Source organism: Gopherus flavomarginatus, chromosome 3, assembly GCF_025201925.1.
Source record: "Gopherus flavomarginatus isolate rGopFla2 chromosome 3, rGopFla2.mat.asm, whole genome shotgun sequence".
NCBI classification, from domain to species: Eukaryota; Metazoa; Chordata; order Testudines; family Testudinidae; genus Gopherus; species Gopherus flavomarginatus.
Window position 1 is genome coordinate 255,549,019 of NC_066619.1, and position 23,531 is coordinate 255,572,549.

Here is a 23,531-nt window from a genome sequence, read left to right on the forward strand (position 1 = left end):
AGCAAGTGCAGAGTACGGCTAACCACCCCAAGTACATACACACTGCATCTGGATGAGTTTGTACTCACAGGGTATGCCTACACTGGAATTAGACACCTGCAGCTGGCCCATGCCAGCTGACTCAGATGTCAGGCTCAGGCTAAGGGGCTGTTTAATTGTTACAGCCCGAGCTCTTGAACCCTGCCATGTTGCAGGGTCCTAGAGCCTGAGTCCCAGCCCGAGCCCAAATGTCTGCACAGCAGTTAAACAGCTGTTTAGCCCAAGCCCCATGAGTCCAAGTCAGCTGCCACAGGCCAGCTGCGTGTTTTTAATTGCAATGTAGACATACCATGAGTGGCTAGCCTGTGCCTGGGGCCGTGCTGTTGTGGTGATGCTATGGTTTTTAGCACTCTGGCTTTGAGAACTAGTGTCAGTATGTTGGCATGAGCTGGGAATTCTCTCTCTCTCTCTCTCTCCTTTCCCCTGCCCCCCAGTTCCAAGTGTAGACGTAGCCCATGTGTTAGTGCAGATTCCAGAGCTTATGTTTGAGGGTTCAGTTTAAAGAAGTAGGAATTTCAACTTTGGAAGCTACACATGGGGGCTGAGAAGGGGTGAAACTTAATGTGAAGGGAGAAAATGAATTCCTGACTGGTTGTCTTCCTACCTGAATTTTAATTTATTCGGTCTCCAGTTAGAAAGGCACAACATATACATTAAGTTTGTTACACTTTGAACAATTGCTTTATAGAAAGAATAGGCAGGAATGAACTTTTCCCTTTCAAACTGTGACTTGCCACACAATCGCAAGCCCATGAGGTCCGTTTAGCCTTTTTCAGAATTCAGTTTAGTGAACATTTTGTCACCAGAAAGGAGTACATAAAAGCAGCTGGAAAGATCCCTGTAGATTACTGACAGGAGAACGTCTGCTTTAAGGTGTATCCACCAAAACCAAAGACATTTCTCCCCAGCACAGTTCTTCAAACTTGGCTTAATATATAATTCTTATGAAGAGCTGCAAAGCAAGCAGTGTGTATAGCTTTAGTAGCCTTGAAGTTGTGAAATACTGAAAGTGGGCAAGTCTGGGAAAGAGTGCACTAAACTAGATGGTCATGAGCAGTGAATCTCTCTATACATAGAGACTTGATGACACTTGCTACTGTGGATTCTCAGCACGTAGTTTTGAAATGATTGTAACTTTGGTAAATCAAAACCAAATATTTTTCCACTTTCAATGATGCCATTAGGGTTCCCATGAGAATTGTCCATACCAGGTTACGTTACAAACATCAGATATTTTTACTGTTGCTCTGTACTTAAATCAAGTAAGTGGTTACAGTTTGAAATGAAAGTGTATATGCTTTGATCTTTTCATCTCAAAAGTGGCAGAAGCCATTTAATGTTAAACTGATGTAAAATATGAGTTTACATTTTTCAGGCACTAATTGCACCTGTAAAAATGGAGATGGGGTTTCATCCTTTTTGCAAAATTTTACCTAGTGTGCTTATTTCACAACCCCCAAACGCTTAACAATTTCCTACCCAGCTGACAAAACATTTAGCTTTCTCCCTGACAGTTTCTGCAGTAGATATTCATTGACCGTTCAAAAACCTGCACATAATTGAAATTAATACCCAACAATGAGACACTTTACCAATTGGATTATTCATTTTCATCTTTAATTCATTAAGATCCTTTTTTTTTTTTAAAGTTTACCTGATTTTGTCACAGGCTTTCCAGGCTGCCTTACTTACGGAATCTACATCCACTTAGTTACCACAGAGTACCTGTGAACTTGGCTGGGAGAGGAAAAGCTGTCTTCCAGCCTTAAGTATCTTGTGTGCTAACTTACACCCAGTTTGTAGGTTTTGTTACCTTTAATTTAAAAGATTAACTTCCTAAATAAATTCTCTCCCATAAGATTGGACAAGAAAAGGGAATGATACCCCTCAAAGAAAATTAACATTGACCTTGGCCTGATATGGTAGAACGATATTTTAAAAATTGAATTTTTATCCATATATTTCATAATGATGGGAAATAATTATTTGTAAAAGACAAACACATTAAAAAGAATATCTGCTAAAGATGGCTACTTTTATATTTGAAAACCTAAAAACTTCAACGTGAATTGTGTAACCTTAGTGGAAGTGAGAGCTGGTGATCTGCAGCTTCATCCAAGTTCAGTTCACCTATTGAATAAACATTGAGACTAGTGAGCTGCGGAAGCCTGCAAAGCTTCTGCATTGGACCTCATGGAACAGAATATTTGCTGGATAGATTTCCAAGTTTACTGCATGTTGCTTCCTACAGTTTAGCTGTCTAAATAAATGGAAGTATTGTGCATAACTGGGTTTTACTGTTTGATATTTTTGTTGACTAAGGTCCTATATGTGAAATTATTACAATATAGACAGTTGTGTAAAAGGAATGACATGTTTGTCTTTTTGTTTTGTTTTTATAATCTAGTTGATGTTTTTTGGAATCTTTTTGTGCCTGGATGCTTTTCTCTATGTGTTCACCCTGCTTCCTTTGCGAATTTTTCTGGCATTGTTCCGGTTCATCACTCTGCCTTGCTATGGCTTACGGTAAGCTTTTGTTTTGTTTCTAAAGAAATAAAATATTACTATCTTTAAATAATATTTCAGCTACGTGGTTAACTTTTTGTTATTGGCCTATTTACTTTTATGGCCCTTTTGGCTTAGACTCATATTGTAATGAATTTCAGTGTTGTGAACAGAAGATCTCATTTAAACCTACCAAAACAGGGAAAAAAAGTCAAATTAGTCTTAACACTCATCACTAACTCACCCCTTTATTTGCCCCACATGTTGCCTATAACATCATGCAAACACTTTTTTTTTAAGAGTTGAATTAAATAGCCCTTTTTTAATTCATTTCTTGTTAATGGGCACATTGATACGTTGTGGCTTTGCGTTGAAATAAACACTTCGCTGTGAAATCAAAGGTAACCCTTTTGCCTATGAAAAAAGCATGATTTTACTTCAATAAGGAAGTCAATTCTGGGTGGAGTGGGAACCTTACTTCAACAACCAGGGGTGCGCATAGCCCTGAGGCTGTGTAGAGGCCTTCCAGGGAGTACATCAACTCATCTAGATAATTGTCTAGTTCAGAGGTCGGCAACCTATGGCACACGTGCCGATTTTTAATGGCACGCTGCTGCCTGCCAGGGTCCCAGCCGCTGGCCCCAATCAGCCGCTGCTGAACCCCCCAGGCAGTGGGCTGGGCGGGGCCAGCGGCTGGGACCCCGGCAGGCAGCAGCGTTCCATTAAAAATCCTGCCCAGCCCAGCCTGCTCTTCTCTGCCCCCACCCACCGCTCTCTCCTGCGGGGGCAGAGGGCAGAAGCTTGGTCCTGCCGGCTGCTGCTGCAGGGCAGCCTCCACTGGCAGCCAAGCTCCCTCCTCCCCTGCCTCTTCCTCCAGCATGCTGGGTTCCCTCCTCCTCTCCCTCCCTGTGTCCGAACAGCTGCTGGCCCTGGAGAGGGAGGGGGAGAAGTGAAGCCGGAACTCTGCTCTCTGCTCCAGAGAAGAGGCGGGGACGAGGCTTTGGGGAAGGAGAGTGGAATCAAGGCATAAACCCTCCAGGACCCTGCCATGAGCCACTCAGGGCAGGGGGCTGGTGTGTGGGCTGGAGTCGTGGGGATGCTCCCAGCCCCCTGCCCTGACTCCTGAACCCCCTGCTCCACCCAGGCTCCTGCCCTGACTCCTAACCTCCCCCCCTACATCCCCAGTCCTGACTCTGGCACCTCCCACACATACCCAGCTTCCCCACTCTCCATGCCCTGACTCCTGCACTCCCCTCACTCACCCCCATCACCCTGCCCTGACTCCTGCACCCCACACACATACCCCACCCCTCCACACCCCATACCCTGACTCTTGCACTCCCCACATCCCTCCCCCACATTCCCACTTGCACCCCTCACACCAAATGGGAGCTGCTCAGGTAACTGCTCCACACCCAAACCTCCTGCCCGAGCCCCCTCCCTCATTCTAGCTCCTGGCCAGACCCTACACCCCAACCCCTAGTCCTGTGCTCAGTGCACTCCCACCCTTAGCTCAGTACACAGAGAGGGGAAGAGAATGGGCTAAAACTAGGGAGAAGGTAGGTACCCACTCTGGCCCTGGCTCACAGGTGCCGGCGGACGGAACCCCAGGTCGGCAGTGGGCAGAGACGCTCAGCCCACTGCCAGTCTGGGGTCCTGGCCCCAGGCCCCGCTCAGCCCAGTGCAGGCCTAGGTGAATGGAACGGCATAAGATCAGCTTTTTAATTTATTTTTAAATGAACTTCTTAAACATTTTGAAAACCTTGTTTACTTTACATACAACAATAGTTTAGTTATATAATATATAGACTTACAGAGAGACCTTCTAAAAAAAGTTTAAAATGTGTTACTGGCACACGAAACCTTAAATTAAAGTGAATAAATGAAGACTCGGCACTCCAGTTCTGAAAGGTTGCCGACCCCTGGTCTAGTTTTACAACAGGCTACATAAAAACTACTATCCAAGTCATTACAAACTAAAATTTCATTCAGACACTTGTTTATACACTCTATATACTTTACATCGAAATGTAAGTACAGTATTTATATTCCATTGAATTTGTTTTATGATTATATGGTAAAAATGAGAAAGTAAACAATTTTTCAGTAATATTGTGCTGTGATACTTTTGTATTTTTGTCTGATTTTTTTTGTAAGCAAGTAGTTTTTAAATGAGATGTAATTTGGGGGTACACAAGACTGGTCATACTCCTGAAAGTGGTACAGTAGTCTGGAAGGGTTGAGCGCACTGCCTTACTAAAATTATTTAAGGAACCTGACTGATTTGGGGGATTGGTAATGAGTATAGAGACTTTCACTCCTAGATCAATAGTTATAAATGTTAATGCGTAAAAGTTATTACCATCTGATACCGTTGGGTTTTGGGGTTATTTTTTGCCTCTCTGGCTGAGAGAACAAAGAGTGAATGGATGCAGGCCTGTCCAGAGAAACATGGAGCCTTGGTACATCATGCTCACTGGGGCCCCTCCCTCTCCTTTTTCACTTTGTTTACACAGAAGTTATTGCCCTTTTGGTGTGGCTCCTGATCTCAGGGCCCAGATACAATTGTCCCCCATTCCCTCTCCCTGCTGCAAACCCTGAATGGATGCATAGAATAAATTTAGTTTAATTCTGAAAAGAGGGTATCTCTATTTAGACTTTTTGCAAACCCTTGAGAGATTGCAGTACTGGTGCCTATGCTGTAATATTTATTTGAATTAAAAGAATATTGTTTGGCTGCAGTCTGCACTTCATAAGTACTGTGTTGACCTAATAATAAAAAGGCAGCTTGTATTTGTATTCTGTAGACAATGTTTTGTGGGTTTGAAATGTTTTATTTTAGAACATACCATTTTAACAGAGGGAAGACTAGTGTGTTTACATGACAAAGACCACCATAGCTTTAAAGCATCTTCCGCTTTGTGCTGTGAAATTTGTGTGCCCAAATTTGGGATATGTTTAAAACTATTAAAAATGGACACTAGATGGCAGACTTTGGTGTATTTTATCTTGCTGTTTCATGAGATTAATCTGGGAGTTTTTCATAATACAAAACAAAGATTTTCTTACCATGTGCATCTGTAGGATAGCATAGTACTACAGTTTATCAATTTTAATTTTTCTTCATCACCAGTTAAACAACATCCATACAGATTCTTACAAGAGGAGATGTAATCACTAAAGTATTAAAATGCAGTTCAACTCTAAAACTGTAATTTAAAAATGGCATTGTGGGGATTTATTGTTTGTTACTTCCTTTCTTTTTACACAGTTTACAAGTAAAATGTTTTCCCTGATGCTAGCCTGGGATCAGGAAAACAAGTCTCTTCTGCTGTGCATAATAATCTGTAATAAATATCTATAGAGTAAACATTGGTTTTTAGATGCGTGTTGGCAACCCCAGTATCTTCAGTCAGGTTTAGCCAGGAGCCAGTAATTTAACAATTTGGTCCACTAATTTAACTTTCTTTTTTAATGTTTGAGCCAGAATCCAACTTATTTTGGCTATACAGGGCTAAGAAGTAAGTAGTAGTAAAAACCTTTTTTGTTGCTAATATCAACAGCTATGGCTTCATTATACCTAAGGAGCAGATCTTTTCAGTGAGTAAGTTCAGTTTTGTTCAATCATTTTTCAAAACAGCTTCACTCGGAACACACCTTTCCAAATACATTTAGGTAGGTAGACTCTTCATTAGAGTAGATTATGATACATTGTCTAATTCATGGATGTTTTAAATGTGATGATTTTATATAATGTTCACACTTAATTCATGTTTACAATACACTGTAATTTTGTTTAGCATGACATGATGATGCTGTTCCTAGGCATTCTGAGTTCTCCATTTTACTTTGGTTATTTAATAACCACTGATTTGATTTGGTATAGCAAAAAATAAAACTTGGGCTTTGCCAAAATTATCAATATACACTTATGTATAGCTAAATATCACGTCAGTAAGTAAAGCATATCTGTAATTTCTGAAGTTATTGACAAAGCAAATGGCTGATTAACTTTCTCTTCCTCACACAGTTCAAGATGGTGTTCTCCTCTTTGATTGGAAAGATTTGACTAGGTTTTCCTTGTAGCTGTAACCTGTAACATCGCATTCCATTCTGTATAGTAAATAGAAGTGCTCCTCCCTTCACTTGGACCTTTTTTCTCAAGATCTCATTAGAGAAGTTGATTAGCGTTCTGTCTCCCTTCTCCTTTTGCTCTTCATTTATTCTATTTCCTTGTAACTTTACTGTTCTTTATAAAATAGAAAGGGATTGTATTTCCCTTCCTTTTTTCTTGGAAGGACTTAAAGCTTTTTCTTTTATGTTGGGCTAATCTGTATTCATGGTGACATGCATGGTGCTTAAATGCAAAGAGGAAACTGCACATAGGTTTCTTATATGTATATTTTAATATCCCCAAGAAACAAATTAGCTGAACAAGGAGATTCCCAGATCTAGGATAAATTTCCTGTCGCTATTCTACTTGCATATTGTCAGGTTTTGACATACCTACTTTACAGGTTAGAGAATATAAGCTCATCAGCAATTTGACCACTAAGTCATTCTAGGTCACTTTCTTTGGTCTAGATCTGTTGTGCAAATTCCAGTCTATTATATTTGTTAGAGCAACATTAACGTTAACATAGATAGATATATCTTCACAGATGCTCAAAATTACTGAGGCTACAGCTTATCTACACTACACTTGTAGCTGGAGCAATTCAAGAGTCTGTCACTAAGTGTAAACTGCCTGTCAATCTTGCACAGCAAAACTGGCAGGACTTTGGTGCTGTTTCCCTTGGGAGTGAGTGATAGTGTGCATTCTGGTAGTTTGGCAGGCCTAATTTCCTTAAGTCGGTGTTCCAAACATAGAGTGGGTGTCTCTAAAGATTTGACAAACAGTTTAGAAAGTTAAGTAGAACTAGTAAGGCAATCTTATGAAACTCTTAAACAATTCCAGTATGTGTTCCTCCAAGGAAGGAAAAAATTATTCTAAATTCAGTAAATCTTTTTTTTCTTTTTCTATACTTACTACACCTCTACCTCGATATAACGCTGTCCTCGGGAGCCAAAAAATCTTACCGTGTTATAGGTGAAACCACATCATATTGAACGTGCTTGATCCACCAGAGTGTGCAGCCCCGCCCCCCCCCGGAGCACTGCTTTACTGCGTTATATCTGAATTTGTGTTATATCGGGTCATGTTATATCAAGGTAGAGGTGTATTAACTAAATTCAGGATACTAACCAAGATATTCTTCAACCACTCAATCATGCTATGCTGAAACACCAATTCTGGAAATTTGTTGGAATGAATCTCTTAAGATACTTCTCAAGAGTAAATTCTTGAACTGCACTTCTGAGAAAAGAACTAGATGTTTCCTTGACAATTGAACCAGATATGATTAGTTTAGACAATAGATTTCTTAAGCATCTTAATCTTTTGCTTGTACAATTTTATAAGGATATTGATCATTTATTTTCAGCCTAGCATAGCTAAAGGCCCATGAAGAAATGATAGCAAGATATTTGTTTATAATAATATTAGTACAGAGAGTCATAGGATGAAGTCTTAAAATTGCACATTATCCAAGACAGCTTCTTAGATATTCGGACTAAAGAGAATCCTATCCAGTAAAACTAATTCTGTAATTAAGCCATAGAATGAATAAAAACTAGATTAAATTACATCTTTGTTCTTTCCTGAAAGTGAACTTTTTCTGTAATCTCAGACTTTTTTTTTAAAGCAGCATTCTAGAAAATACTGAACTAGATTATAAATTTTCTTATATGGGAAGAAATGTCAGTATCTATGTATTAAATCCTTGGAGTGTTTCCCTAAAATGTTCAAACTTGTTCTGTTATGTGGAAATCAACAGATTTGTCTTTTAAATACACTTGGCATATAGGGTATGTTGTTGCTCTGCTCATTTCTTCCTAAAAGGAATAAGTAGAACTATGTCCAATTATAATAAATTTAGCTCCCTTCTAGGCCTGGTTGTAGTGGCTATAACTATAAAATTCCTCCTTACCCTTGTTGGGTTTCAGGCCTTTCAGTAGGAAATAAACAAATGTTACTGCTTTACTTCCAAGAAAGAACTATAGCAGAGAGAACCGTTTAAAAAAACCAAACATACTTTTCCTCTATGGATCTTGTTTCTTTGTCATTGTCAGACCTTTTTAAAAAAGTAAATTGGCGTTTCCATTACATACAGACTTAATCCCCAGCTGTTTGGTTGATTTTTTTTTTTTTTTTTTTTTTTTTGGGACGGTGTTTTTTGTGCTAAGGACTAGTTCCAACCTTTGTACTCACACAGATTCTTCACTGTCTGATGAAATCACTGAGAAGACACACATTTGTCTTCTTTCATCAGGATATATTCTAATTTATTCCTTCTAAACAAAAAAACAAAACCCTGTCCATGTGCATTCTGTGTATGCTACGTTAGAAAAGCTTATCAGTGTCAGTGCAGACGTCCATCTTTCCTTTTCATAACTACGTAGTGTAGCAACATTACAACCTTCTCTCTTTCTTTCTCTCTTGTAAATCAGACTGAAGGGAAGAGCACTTTCACTTCCTTTATAGGATGGAATGTGGTGTCACAGGGAACTTCTCCATGGTGAGTAAATCCTGATTTTCCTTTTATGCTGTCAGCCAAATTCCCATCTACTTGTGTTCAGTAAACTGACTGATCGCAATATATAAATGGACAACATAGGTAGATTATTAATTAACATTCCTGGATAAAAAGTCTGGTGCTTATTATACGTGGCTCACAGATGTATGTGGCTCTTTACAGGAAAACATAAAGGCTATCCCTTGCTGTAAGTAAGTCACATAAGACTCACATAATGGTCTTATGTGACTTTTCTTGGCTATGGAAATATAGTTTGATATTAAAAATCACTAGGTTTTAAAAATGTTGTAGGTACAGTGTATGTGCACCACTTCAACCAACATATAAAATATTCTTAACATCATTGCCCTTGCTCTCTCTGTTTTGATTAATTATCTAGCATAGCACATGGTCTGTTTTTACTTTGTATTGTAATACATTGTATTCCGAATGCTTCTCTGCACCATCATATTTTTGCTTGTACTTTATTTTTTAACCAAATTTTATAATTAAAACTAAGTTAACGGAGTGAAATTACTTTGTATCTCTGGGTAACCACAAGACCAGTTTTAGTCTCTGGATTTTTGAAAATATATCTGCATTTCACCAGGTATAAAAGACTAAGCTAATGGTTTTGTTTTTCAGAAAGAAAGTTATCGGTATTGTGAAAACTTTTTAGACTTATTTGCAAAATAAAATAGACACTTAAAATTGTGCTATGTTCTTCATTTGTTGACTTAATATTACTGCTGCTTGTTATTTAAAAAGTAAATGTATTAAGTGATTTATTTTTTTTTGTTCTTACATGAAATCTTATTTTGCATTTATTCTGAGACAGCTCTCATCAGGGCCTAGGAATCAGGTTGGTTTTATATTACATTCTTAGCATGGTCTTGTGCTGTGTTGTTTGCATGTAGTTTTTGTGTTGTTTGAAAAGTGAAGTGCCATTTAATACTGATAAACTTATCCTCATTTTGTCCTATATTTCAAATGGAGGTGTATGAGCAATACCCTAATATTAGAAGCCAGTTGAGAAGTGCGCATGCACACACACCTTTTCCAAAACAAAAACTGACACTGATTTCAGTCTATATACAGGCATGCTTATAGCAAACTCATTTTGGTTTTATTTTCCCTGACATTTTAATTAGTAAAGAGATTTTTATGAAAAATAAAAGCATAGTAGCCTGCTCATTCCTATTGGTGCCTCATTTAAAGTCATAATCCTCTAGTGCAGTAATTTTGGTATAATTGTGATGCTACAAGTGAAGGATTAAGACTTCAGTTGAGGAAAAATATGTATTAAGGAGCTAAAAGTTTAACAATCTGGTTTTCATGTAAATATCGTTAATAGTTAGTAGTTATAAAAAAGAGAAACAAAAACAGATTTTAATCTGTTAGCAATAGTTGTGTTTAAATTGAATGTTCTTTGACTTTAAAGAGAGATGTGGTCAATACACTGAGGCCCAAAACTTAGTGATGATTTATTTTTAAACGTACAATGCTTAATATTTAATGGAAAAGTTGTAATCAATATCTTTAAAAATTCAAATGAAAAAGGATTTTTGTTTGGACTGAAAAATTCACTTAGTTTTGCGACCGGATCTTTAAGTGTTTTTAATGCATGAACCAGACAATACAACTAACTATCCTGTTGCATTACATAAGCTCAGTGAAATGCAATAAGTACTCTATATAATTAAGTAAATTAGATTTTATAACAAAATCTGGCTTAATCTAAGATAGTATTAATAAGATAATGTGTTCATTAACAACTACGTATTTTTAAAAGGATTTCAATCATAACAATTACCTTATATTTTTGTATAATCTATAGTGTGTATTACTGTGTATTTATTTGTATAACAATAGCACCATAAGCCCTATTGTGCTAGATGCTATACCTAGAATCACAGAATATCAGGGTTGGAAGGAACCTCAAGAGGTCATCTAGTCCAACCCCCTGCTCAGAGCAGGACCAATCCCCAATATACAAAAACAGAACAAAAAATCAGTCCCTTCTCCAAGGAGCTTATCATCTAAGTATAGAACAAGAGACAGAGATGAATATCAACAGACAGGGAGTACAAGTAAACAAGAAGAGATTTATTGATCAGCATGAAAGACTGTGGTTGCTGCACACTAGCAGTCTCGCCTACAGCAGCTGTGATGTGAGGACTGTAGGAATACCAATAATAAGGTTGTCTAACACGTCTCTTATTACAGCCTCTCTTCAGTTGCTTATAACTTTGTCAATTTTTAACTGCTTTGGTTGAAATATTCCATTCTTAGGGTATGTCTACATCTACAATTTTGCAGCGCTGGTTGTTACAGCTGTATTAGTACAGCTGTATAGGCCCAGCGCTGCAGAGTGGCCACACTTACAGCAACCAGCGCTGCAAGTGGTGTTAGATGTGGACACACTGCAGCGCTGTTAGGCAGCTTGCAGGGGGGTTCAGGGAACGCGAGAGCAAACCACGGGGAAGGAGACCTGCTTGCAGGGGGGTTTGGGGAACGTGAGAGCACACCGCGGGGAAGCAGGTCTCCTTCCCCGCAGTGTGCTCTCGCGTTCCCCGAACCCCCCTGCAAGCAGGTCTCCTTCCCCGCGGTTTGCTCCGGTGTTCCCCGAACCCCCCTGCAAGCAGGTCTCCTTCCCCGCGGTTTGCAGGGGGGTTCGGGGAACGCGAGAGCAAACCGCGGGGAAGGAGACCTGCTTGCAGGGGGTTCGGGGAACGCGAGAGCAAACCGCGGGGAAGGAGACCTGCTTGCAGGGGGGTTCGGGGAATGCGAGAGTAAACCGCGGGGAAGGAGACCTACTTGCGGGGGGGTTCGGGGAACGCGAGAGCAAACCGCGGGGAAGGATACCTCCTTGATTACCAGAGAGGCTTCCTCAGGTATGCTGGGATACCTGCTTATTCCACGGAGGTCAAGAAAAACGCTGGTGAGTGTCTACACCTGATGACCAGCGCTGGATCACCAGCGCTGGATCCTCTACACCCGAGGTTCGACCGGGTGTACGGCCAGCGCTGCAAACAGGGAGTTGCAGCGCTGGTAATGCCCTGCAGATGTGTACACCTCCTAAGTTGCAGCGCTGTAACCCCCTCACCAGCGCTGCAACTTTGTGGTGTAGACAAGGCCTTAGTGTCTGCTTCAGATTGTTTTGTTTTTGAAAGTTTGAGCAAAAATGGTTCAACTGTTTTTCAGTAACAAGGTTAGTGAAAAATAAATAGTTTTGCCAGTATTTATTAAAAAGAGTCTGAGTCTTTTGGAATGGCTCTAGTGCCTCAGCTCTCTGGAACAGTAATTCAAAATTTGGCAGGGGATCAGTTGGTAGCCATGAAGTCAGAGAGCTGCTTTTTCCTTTCACTGTGGAGTAGCCACCCAGAGTTGACTGAATTATCATTGACTGAAAACTAAGTGTTTGAACATTCTGACTATACCTGAACCTCTTGTCTTTCGAAGCAGCCACACAAGGAAACTTCTGGAGGAGACATAGGCAAAACAAATATTGTTACTGGTCGAAACGTCCTTATGGGGATGGTATACTAGTCTGGGATCCAAGTGACTCAACTTTAGCCCCACCTTTTCTACTAATGAGAAAATATTCAGTAATATTTGTCTGTATTTGGAGGAACCTGGGTTTGTATTATCTATATAAGGTTCCAGGACTGTAGCTCTGAACCCTAAAATGATTGATGGGTCAGTGTGAAGCACTGGAAGCAGTTACAAATGTGGTTCAGAACTCTTTTTGTTCAGAATATCACTAGGTTGAATCATTACTGAGTTTAGTGGTCTGTCACCATCCACTTTTTAAGTTCTCAACCATTTTGATGATATGAATTACTTCCATGTGCAGCTATAGTAAGGCATGTATCTAAGCAGTGGCAAGGGTCCTAGACTACTGTGATTTCAGAGGTAACCCAGCCAATCACCACCACTTTACTCTTCAGCTAATTTGCATGCAACAATTTCATTGTTTGTATGAAGGAGACTGCATAGGGTGATGGATTGGCTCAGTTGCACAAATCTGCACAAGACAACTAGCGTACTCAGTAACCCCAAATACACATAGCCTCTCACTGCAGCACACACCCCTCGTTCACAACCCATATAAATCAACACAACTCTCCCAGCCCAACACAACATCATCAGTTTGCACAATAACCCCAGACACACAGAGCTCCTCACTGCAGCACACCACCTGCACAAATCATCACATATCTCCCAGCACAATGCCCGGACACAAATCCACACAACCATTCACACAACACAACCAGCATATGCGGTAACCTGAAACATAAACCTTTCACTGCAGCACATACCCCTCATTTACCACCCATACAGATCTGCACAATGCCACCCATTCATAAATAAACACAACCAGTACACACAATGACTCAACAGTCTAGGCTTCTGTCATAAACAGATAGCTAAGGGTTAACGTCTCTTTCACCTGGAAAGAAGTAATCTGAAACACCTGACCAGAGGACCAATCAGGAAACAAGACTTTTTCAAATCTGGGTGGAGGGAAATTTGTGTGTGAGTCCTTTGTTCTTTGTTCTTCTGTCTGACTCTCTCTTGGCTATGAGAGGATTTCTGTTTCCTGCTTTCTAATCTTCTATTTCCAAGTTGTAAGTACACATATAGTAAGGCAGTAAGGTTTCTATTGTTTTCTTTTGTATTTACATGGGTATAGTTGCTGGAATGTTTTGAATTGTATTCTTTTTGAATAAGGCTGTTTATTCATATTTCTTTTAAGCAATTGACCCTGTATTTGTCACCTTAATACAGAGAGACCATTTTTTATGTATTTTTCTTTCTTTTTACATAAAGCTTTCTTTTTAAGACCTGTTGGAGTTTTTCTTTAGGGGGGAACTCCAGGGAATTGAGTCTGTGCTCACCAGGGAATTGGTGGGAGGAAGAAGTCAGGGGGAAATCTGTGTGTGTTAGATTTACTAGCCTGACTTTGCATTCCCTCTGGGTGAGGGGGGAAGAGAGATTAGCTCTCGGTACTTCTGTTTTCCAAGGCTGGAAACAGGGAGGGTGGAATCCCTCTGTTTAGATTCATGGAGCTTGCTTCTGTGCATCTCTCCAGGAACACCTGGAGGGAGGAAGGGAAAAGGTTTATTTCCCTTTGTTGTGAGACTCAAGGGATTTGGGTCTTGGGGTCCCCAGGGAAGGTTTGGGGGGATCAGAGTGCCCCAAAACACTCTAATTTTTTGGGTGGTGGCAGCTTTACCAGGTCCAAGCTGGTAACTAAGCTTGGAGGTTTTCATGCTAACCCCCATATTTTGGACGCTAAGGTCCGAATCTGGGACTAGGTTATGATAGCTTCAGACTGATGTTTGAGGTTATTGTAAAGTTATGACAAAAGCTACAAACATGATTGAGAGCTGTTTTTGTTTAGAATATCATCAGGTTCAGTCACCACTGAGATTTGTGGTCTGTTACCATTCAGTTTGTTTTCAGCCATTTTTGGCATTTTTACCGACACGACTTCACAAATTACACCTGTGTCACAGCATGGGCTTTAAACTAGTAGTAGAATGATTTATATATACCTCTGCCCCGATATAACGGTGTCCTTGGGAGCCAAAAAATCTTACTGCATTATAGGTGAAACCATGTTATATCGAACTTGCTTTGATCCGCCGGAGTGCGCAGTCCTGCCCCCCTCCGCCCCCCGGAGCACTGCTTTACCGTGTTATATTTGAATTCATGTTATATTGGGTCACGTTATATCAGGGTAGAGGTTTACTTTCTATCATAATAGCAACTAAGGAGTATGTTAAACAGAATCTGCTAAAGCTGAATATTTTAAAATCAGCAAGTCTAGATTACATGCACTTAAAGTTTTAAGGGTTGTCTGAGATGCACTCCAGACAGCTGATGATCTTTAGTAAATCTTTAAAAATAGGGAAGGACTGCTATGTTGTTCTCATCTTTAAAAAAGACAAGTGGGATGAACTAGTAATTATGGGCTGATGGATCTTACATTGATCCTGGGAAAATTATTGCGTCTCAGAACAACCTTTCCTTTAAAAAGAAAAATCAAGGGACAGTAATGTGCCATTTGACATAGTTTAACTTGTCTGATTCTTGGATGTGATTATAACTTTTGTTAATAAAGGTAATTGTGTTGGTACTGTATACTTAAACTTTTGTAAGGCATTAGACTTGGTAGTTCACAACATTCTGATTAAAAAAAAAATAGCCCTATACAAAATCAATATATACAATACATAATTATCCCTGTATAATGTCAGAATGACAAACTCATAGATCTCAAAACATAATTATTAGCGAGTATGATGTTTTGGGGACTGTTTAACTGTTTGTCACGAACAGGGCTATACAGAGAATAAATTGGGTGCTGCTTTTTTACCCTCTTTCACATATGCAACAGCGTGATAAAATTATATACAGTAATGACATTAAAAGGCAACAGATTTTAAAATTGATAATCAGTTGTTGCATAATTCATAACCCACTGCCAAAGAATATTGAACCAAAAGATAGACTTAGATTAAAAAAGGATTACATTTATATAAGACTATTACACTTAAATTAGATAAGAATTTAAAAAAGGCAATAAACTTTCTGGAATAAAAACCAATCATTTGCTGCCTAGTATTGGAAAGAAACTTCCCTCCTGAGCATATTACTGAATATTTTTCCGCTGTGAGGGTTTATCCTCTGAAGCATTAATCAGTATTTGAGACAAGATGCTGGACTAGATGGACAGTTTGACTGGATCAGATATGGCTGTTTGTGTTTTTGTCATCTATTTATATAGTCATGATGCATCTTTAATTTATAATCTAAAAAATGTAGAGAAGTACCTAGATGTTGCAATTTAATGCAATACAAAGTAAATGTACCATGACATTAGAATTAAGGAGAGAAGATGGATATTTTTTGTGCTTCTGTCTTTTCTGTTGTGCAATCAGTTGCCACCTCTACTGTGTAAGAGCCACTAGGCCAAGGATATTTTATCCAGATGGCCCTTTACTTACAAACAAACAAACAAACAAACTGTATATAAGAAACCTGCTGTCTTTTGTGAGCTGATGCTTAAAACACAACAACGGAAAGCCTTCATGTTTATTCTTAGGTGTCTTTGTTGCATTCTTGTTTTTAGATTGGTTTTTTTGTGGTGGGCCCATTGAAGAAATGCTGTCAGATTCTTCTTGGGATAAATTTGGTAATAATCAGTAGCCTGGCTTCTCTTCAAATATTGGCTGCACTGAGTAAAATTGTGAATAAGTTTATTATATCATTATATTATGGATCCTTTGTATGTGGGATAAAGATAGCTAAAAATGCACTAGCCAGATTACAGGTTTTGGATGCCAGAATCTCATCAGCTTTGTACATTTAATTGACTTGTGGGTTAGTTATTCTGGATAACAGTAAACCAGGATTTTATTGTGGTTCATTTTACTCCTGCTCTACCAATTGTTAAATAACTTTAATGGTACAGCTGTTAGAAAAAAAGAAGGGTTTGGCAAGGACAGATGGTAGTGCGATATTAGCCTGAAGCTGTTTTCTTCTCCTAGAATAATGTACAGTATAAATACTGTCGAAACAAATATTCTCTGCAGTTGAAATACTCCTAAAGTATGAGCATTTATAATTGTTTTCTTCATAATAGTATTTTTGTGTTTCTGATTTTTTGCACAAGTTTAGACACTTGGGCTTTGTTTCTCCCAAACAATAGATGGAGACAGAACTCCTTCCTACTGTATGAGATACACGTAAGAAATTTGTTTAGAATAGCTGTGTATAAAACTTGCACATGGTCAAATCATTGGGTTATGATTGTTTCAAAAATGGAATTTAAAAAAAAAATTTCTGAAGCAAAGAAATTTCCCCCATTAGTTCCTTTTCATTGGTCAAACATTGTTCATTTTCTATAGTTTTGCATTATATTGCAATAGTCAGGGATGTTTAGCTGAGGGCCAGGAAGCAGGTACTCATGTAGGTCTTTAAAAGTGGCTTTTCATATGTCAGAAATATAATCATTTTTAAAAGTTGATTATTTTTTCCCATTAGCTCATATTTAAAGCAAAATAAATTTGAGGTTAAAATAAACTTTACATTCTGACAACTGGAAAGATATATTTAATTGATGTGACATTAACATCACGGTAACCCTTCCTAGACTTTGATGTATTGCCACTATACAACTCTGGCACCACTATATTCTTTTAAGTACCATAACAAAGTGATGAACAAAATAGTTTGATAGGACAAAAACCCCAAATGAAGGTTGGCCTCTTGTGTGCTCTTAAGAGAGTAGCCTCACTTACAGCTTTGCTGCCTCGCTAGAGCCCTAAGAGAGATTGAGTTCTTTGGTCTGTACCAATATCTGTGGATGTTCAATGGAGAGTGAGCTGGTGAATGCCCCAAGATTATCCTCTTTTGCTGACAAATGGAATCAGCTGGTCTTTCTGATGTGTATCTTTTCGGTTGTCCAGCTTGCAACATGTGGCCCAGAGATAAAAAGCTCTTTCTCATTATTCTTCCCCCCCCACCCCGAATAGTTGCTATTTGGGAAGATGGGGCTGTGCCAGGGAGCTTGATACAAACTCGGTGGAACATAAAGTTGTAAGACTTTTTTGCAAATGCAAAAAGTGTTACAGTTTGTGGACACTAACATACTATCGCTCATAAACAATAATAAAGTAAATTGAAACTTCTGTGCAGTGGATTATAGAGAAAACAAATTGCTCTTCTCTTCACTGAAGGGAATTAGTTACAGTTTTTGATCAATTTGAATTAAAACTTTGTTACTAATTAGTCCTGTCTATAATTAAGGTTAAGTATAAGTAGTACAAATTCAGGATAATCAAATCGGTTATGAAGCTTTGAAATGATTGTGTTATAATATAATACACTAAACAGTAGAAAGAGCAAGTAGAGGAAAAGGCAAGAATTTTACAGTCTTTCCACTGGAATAGAGATCACTTGAAGGACAGCCACAAGCACACAGTTCATGCATTACTGACTTGTGAGAACATAAGAATGGCCATACTGAGTCAGACCAGTTGTCCATCTCGACCAGTATCCTGTCTTCCAACAATAACCAATGCTAGGTGCTTCAGAGGGAATGATTAGAACAGGTAATCATCAAGCGATCCATCCTGTTGCCCATTCCCAGCTTCTGGCAAAACCAAGGCTAGGGATACAATCCCTGCTAACCTGGCTAATAGCCATCGATGGACTTATCCTCCATGAATTTATCTCGTTCTTTTTTTAACCCTGTTATAGTCTTGGCCTTCACAACATCATCTAGCAAGGAGCTCTACAGGTTGACTGTGTGCTGTGTGAAGGAATATTTTCTTTTGTTTGTTTTAAACCTGCTGCCTATTAATTTCATTTGATGACCCCTAGTTCTTGTGTTTATGAGATGGAGTAAATAACACTTCCTTATTTACTTTCTCCATATCAGTCATGATTTTATAGACCTCTATAAAGCCTCCCCCCTCCTCCCCCAGTCGTGTCTTTTCCAAGCTGAAAAGTCCCAGTCTTCTTAACATTTCCTCATATGGCAGCTGTTCCATACCCCTAATCATTTTTGTTGCCCTTTTCTGAAACTTTTTCAATTCCAATGTATCTTTTTTGAGATGGGGTCACCACAAGATGTGGGCACACCACAGAGTTCTATAGAGGCAATATGATATTTTCTGTCTAATTATCTATCCCATTCTGTTCACTTTTTTGACTGCCACTGCACATTGAGTGGATGTTTTCAGAGAACTACCTACAGTGACTCCAAGATCTCTTTCTTGAGTGGTAATAGCTAATTTAGACACCATCGTTTTATATGTATAGTTGAGATTATATTTTCCAGTGTGCATTACTTCACATTTATCATTGAATTTTATGTGCTAATTTGTTGCCTAGTCAGCAGTTTTGTGAGGTCTCTTTGTGACTCTTTGCAGTCTGTTTTGAATTTAACTATCTTGAGTAGCTTTGTATCATTTTCAAATTTTGCCACCTCAATGTTTGTTCCTCTTTTCCAGATCATTTATGACTATATTGAATAGGACTGGTCCCAGTACAGACCCGTGGGTGACACCACTATTTACTGCTCTCCATTCTGAAAACTGACCATTTATTCCTACCCTTTGTTTCCTATCTCTTAACCAGTTACTGATCCATGAGAGGAGCTTCCCTCTTATGCCATGAGAGTTTACTCTCCTTAAGAGCCTTTGGTGAAGGACCTTGTCAAAGGCTTTCTGAAAATCTAAATACACTATATCCAGTGGATATAGTTAATCACCATTGTCCACATGCTTGTTGACCACCTCAAAGAATTCTGTAGATTCGTGAATGGAGATACAGTAGTTATGACTTAAACCAAGTTTAGCTATATTGCCAGCATATTATAGAAATGTAATTGATTCACAAAAACCACTTACTTCTGGATTCCAGAAGTAAGAGGTTATAGGAAACATCTTGGACAGCAGGCTGTTTGGATATTACCCTACCGGAGCTAGCATGTACCAAACATAACTTTCTTTTAGATGAGCTTGGATTGCACACAGCAACAAACATGCATGCTTGGTTATAGATGCATTTTGAGGATATGTTTCCACAGTAGGCTTTCTGTTTATGTGGCTGCTGTTCGCCTTTCCCAGCACTGAAGAATATACCAAGGATGAACACACTGTTCAAGGAAAAAAACTGTCTTAGCTTAAAATTTGCTCTCCAAGATTGTAATGGTAGTAATTGTGGCCACCTTTTGCTCATAAGCATCCTATCATGACCATTTTGGTGACTAGAGAAGCTATGAAACTACACACATATACAATCAACGTTCAGTTGTCAATTTAAAAAATCCCACCCCATACCTCTCGAGGGGATCGGGGAACTGGTAATGGGTAGGCAGGAATCTTTCTAATAATTTCAAAATATCACTTTCCTCTGCTAACCTCCCCAATCTTTTCCCAGGAAAATCTAGAGAAAACCTACTACGCCGCTTACTTAGCTGGTAGCTGTGATATCCACTTAATTCACCTCTAGTCTACTTGTATGGCTACTTCTATTTTTGGGACCGCCTTGACGTAGGGGTTCAGCAGACCAGTATAGGAAGCTGCTATTCCCTGCTCACTTTTAGCACCTGCTTTAGACATAAGACTGTTGTCAAGTTCCTTTTCCTCAGGAGTAAATGGTGCTGTTGTAGTACATTGGTCATTCTTTTTCTTTCTCGGGAGAAAAACCGGCCATGTATATAAACTCTTCTTTCCTCCTATACGCTGCCCTCTATTTCGTCCTTCACCTGTGATTGGCCAATCTCTGGGTACACACAGTTGCACTAGATTAACTGAAGATGTGATTTCAAACCACTTTGGTTGAATTGGTGCAATTCTGTGGATGTATGTTGTTAGCTTGCCACTCCACATTTTAGTTCTCAAAACCCATTGCATGCTCAATATTAAAAAGGTCTGAAAGCCCCTTTCTGTCACAGTTTAGGGCAACTGAACCTATATCTCCTCCTTTTTCCCCCCTCCCCCCCCTCCGTGGGCCAGCATGGGCTACTCTTAAGCATCTGGCTCCTCAGCTGTCACCTCTCTTGGATGGAGGGATATGTCTCTCTCCCTCCTGACCAGGATATTTTCTGCCTGTTTATCCTGTGAATTCCTTAGCAAGTCAGACTGCGTAAACAGGCATGCTTTGCATTCTCCTCAGAAGCTATGAACAGCATAATTGCCCACAGTTAACCACACAGCTTTTTCTAAGCAAACACATTTATTCTTAAAGTGGAAGCATTACAGGGAAAACATATTAAAAACAATAAAAGGACTTGAATGCTAGTAAGTTTTTACCAGAGATCACCCTTAAGCCCAACAGGGGCTCTGGCAGGGGATTAGACCTTCAGATCCCACACTGTGGTTACAAGTTCATAACATCTTTTGCTCAGAACAAGAACATCCATGAGTATGAAAGTTGCTCCTTTATACAGATTAGGTCTTTGATATGCAGAGACTGTGAATAGGTGATAAACCAGACAATGGTCCCCTCTTCAGGGTGAAGTTTCAGAAGGTCACAGTCTTGTGTCTAGGATACTGTACGTTGTTCAGATAGTCCTTTTGAAATCATAACACTTCCCAGGGTTTACAATAGTCATGTCTCCCCCCTAGATAAGTTGCATACGATCCCATGATAATACATAAACATTTGCATTTTCAATTCAGTGAACTCTTAAATTAAACTTTCTTGAATCAAGTTTAATTCAGTAAGGTTTGTTCAGGATATTACAGAAATTATACCATATTAATCACATGTTTAAACGTGAGTCTCAATTTGAGCATGATGCTAAATTTCTGGGGAAAATGACTGTTTTACAGTGGTGACAAAAATAGAAGCAAGTGTATTGAATAAATGAATGTAGGAGATATGTGAAATTTATATTGATGGGTAGGTTAAGACAGCACTTTGTCCCCCAGGTTGCCCTGTGGAAGGTCTTACACTGAAGCAGTTAATTGCATGGATAATACATTTCTCCTATCCCATATTAAATACACAACAGCTCTTGACACTCACCTTCCTTACCTGGATGATTAAATGTGCTAGACGATAATTGTGCTGTGACATTTTGAACTAGGATCATAAAATAGAAATGTAGGGCTGGCAAGGCCCTCAAAGTCATCAAGGCCAGCCCTCTGTGCTGAACCAGAACAAAGTAAACCTAGACTATTCCTGACAGCTGTGTCTAACCTGTTCTTAAAAACCTCCAATGATGGGGCTTCAACAACCTCCCTTGGAAGCCTATTCCAGTGCTTAACTATCCTTATGTTAGCTTTTCCCAATGTCTAATGTAAATCTCCCTTGCTGAAGATTAAATCCATTTCTTGTCCTGTCTCCAGAGGACATAGAGACCCCTTGTTTACCATCTTCTTCCAAAATGTTAAGGGCTGTTATAAAGACTATCAGGTCCCACCTAAGTCGTCTTCTTTTTTCAAGACTAAACATGCCCAATAGTTAGAACTTTTCCTTATAGGTCAGGTTTTCTAAACCATTTATCATTTTTGTTGCTCTTCCCTGAGCTCTCCAATTTGCCCACATTTTTCTGAAAGTGTGGTGCCCAGAATTGGACACAGTACTCCAGCTGAGGCCTCACCCATTCTGAATAGAGCGGCACAATTACCTCCCTTGTCTTACATAAGACACTCCTGTTAAATGCACCCCAGAATATTAGCCTTTGTTGCAACTGCATCATGTTGTTGATGCATATTCAATTTGTGATGCACGATAGCCCCCAGAGCCTTTTGAGCAGTACAACCATCTAGCCAGTTACTCTGCATTTTGTAGTTATGTATTTGCGATTTTCCTTGTTACGTGAAGTACTTTGCACTTTTCTTTATTGAATTTCATCTTGTTGAATTTAGACAAATTCTCCAGTTTGTCAAGGTCATTTTAAATTCTAGTCTTGTCCTCCAGAGTGCTTGCAACCTCTCCCAGCTTCTTGTCATCCACAAATTTTATAAACTCCATTATCCAAGAAATGAATGGAAAATATTGAATAATATCAGATCCAAGATAACCCCACTAAATATTCCCTTCTAGTTTAACAATAAACCATTGATAACTATTCTTTGAGTACTGTCTTTCAACTAATTGTGCATTCACCTCAGAGTAATTTCATCTAGACCACATTTCCCTAGTTTGCTTATGAGAATGTCATGTAGGACTATGTCAGAATCCTTACTAAAATCAAGATGTATCATATCTACTGCTTCCCCCTTCTTCCCCATCTACTAGACCAGTAACTCTGTCAGTGAAGGAAATTAGGTTGGCTTGGCATGATTTGTTCTTGACAAATCTATTCTGGCTATTACTTATAACCCTATAATCCTCTAGGTACTGGCAAATTGTTTAATTTTTTCCAGTATCTTTCCGGATATCGATGTTAGGCTGACTGGTCTGTAATTCCCTGGGTCCTCTTTGTTATCCTTTTTAAAAATAGGTAGTATGTTTGCCATTCTTCAGTCTTCTGGCACCTCACCTATCTTCCTGGAGTTCTTGAAGATAATACTAACAGTTCCAAGATTGCTTCAGCTAGTTCCTTAAGTACCTTAGGATGGGCCCTGCCAGTTTGAATACATCTAATTTATCTAAATATTCTTGAACCTGTACTTTCCGTGTTTTGGCTTATGCTCCTTCCCCTTGTGTTTAATATTAAATTGTGTTGAATATCTGGTAACCATTTCCCTTTTTAGTGAAGACAGAAGCAAAATGGACATTAAACACCGCAACATAGGTACATGCAGTTGCTTGGGACAAATATGACACTCTCCTCAAGAGTGTGAATCCATATAAACAGTTGGTTCAAACACTATCAGCCATGTGTTTTTTGCAAGAAAT

At 39.1% G+C, this 23,531-nt stretch overlaps 1 protein-coding gene across 4 annotated transcripts in view; it reads left to right on the top strand.

Annotated features, from left to right (window-relative positions):
• TAPT1 (transmembrane anterior posterior transformation 1) overlaps window positions 1-23,531 on the top strand; it is a 106,444-nt gene that overhangs the window by 28,465 nt on the left and 54,448 nt on the right. Inside the window, exons 2-4 of one of the 4 annotated variants that reach the window (XM_050947723.1) lie at window positions 2,447-2,565; window positions 9,094-9,161; window positions 9,997-10,020. In XM_050947723.1, the coding sequence (XP_050803680.1) occupies window positions 2,447-2,565; window positions 9,094-9,161; window positions 9,997-10,020 (211 nt within the window). The remainder of the gene's footprint in view (window positions 1-2,446; window positions 2,566-9,093; window positions 9,162-9,996; window positions 10,021-23,531) is intronic. The other 3 variants (XM_050947721.1, XM_050947724.1, XM_050947722.1) reach the window with 3 other exon arrangements.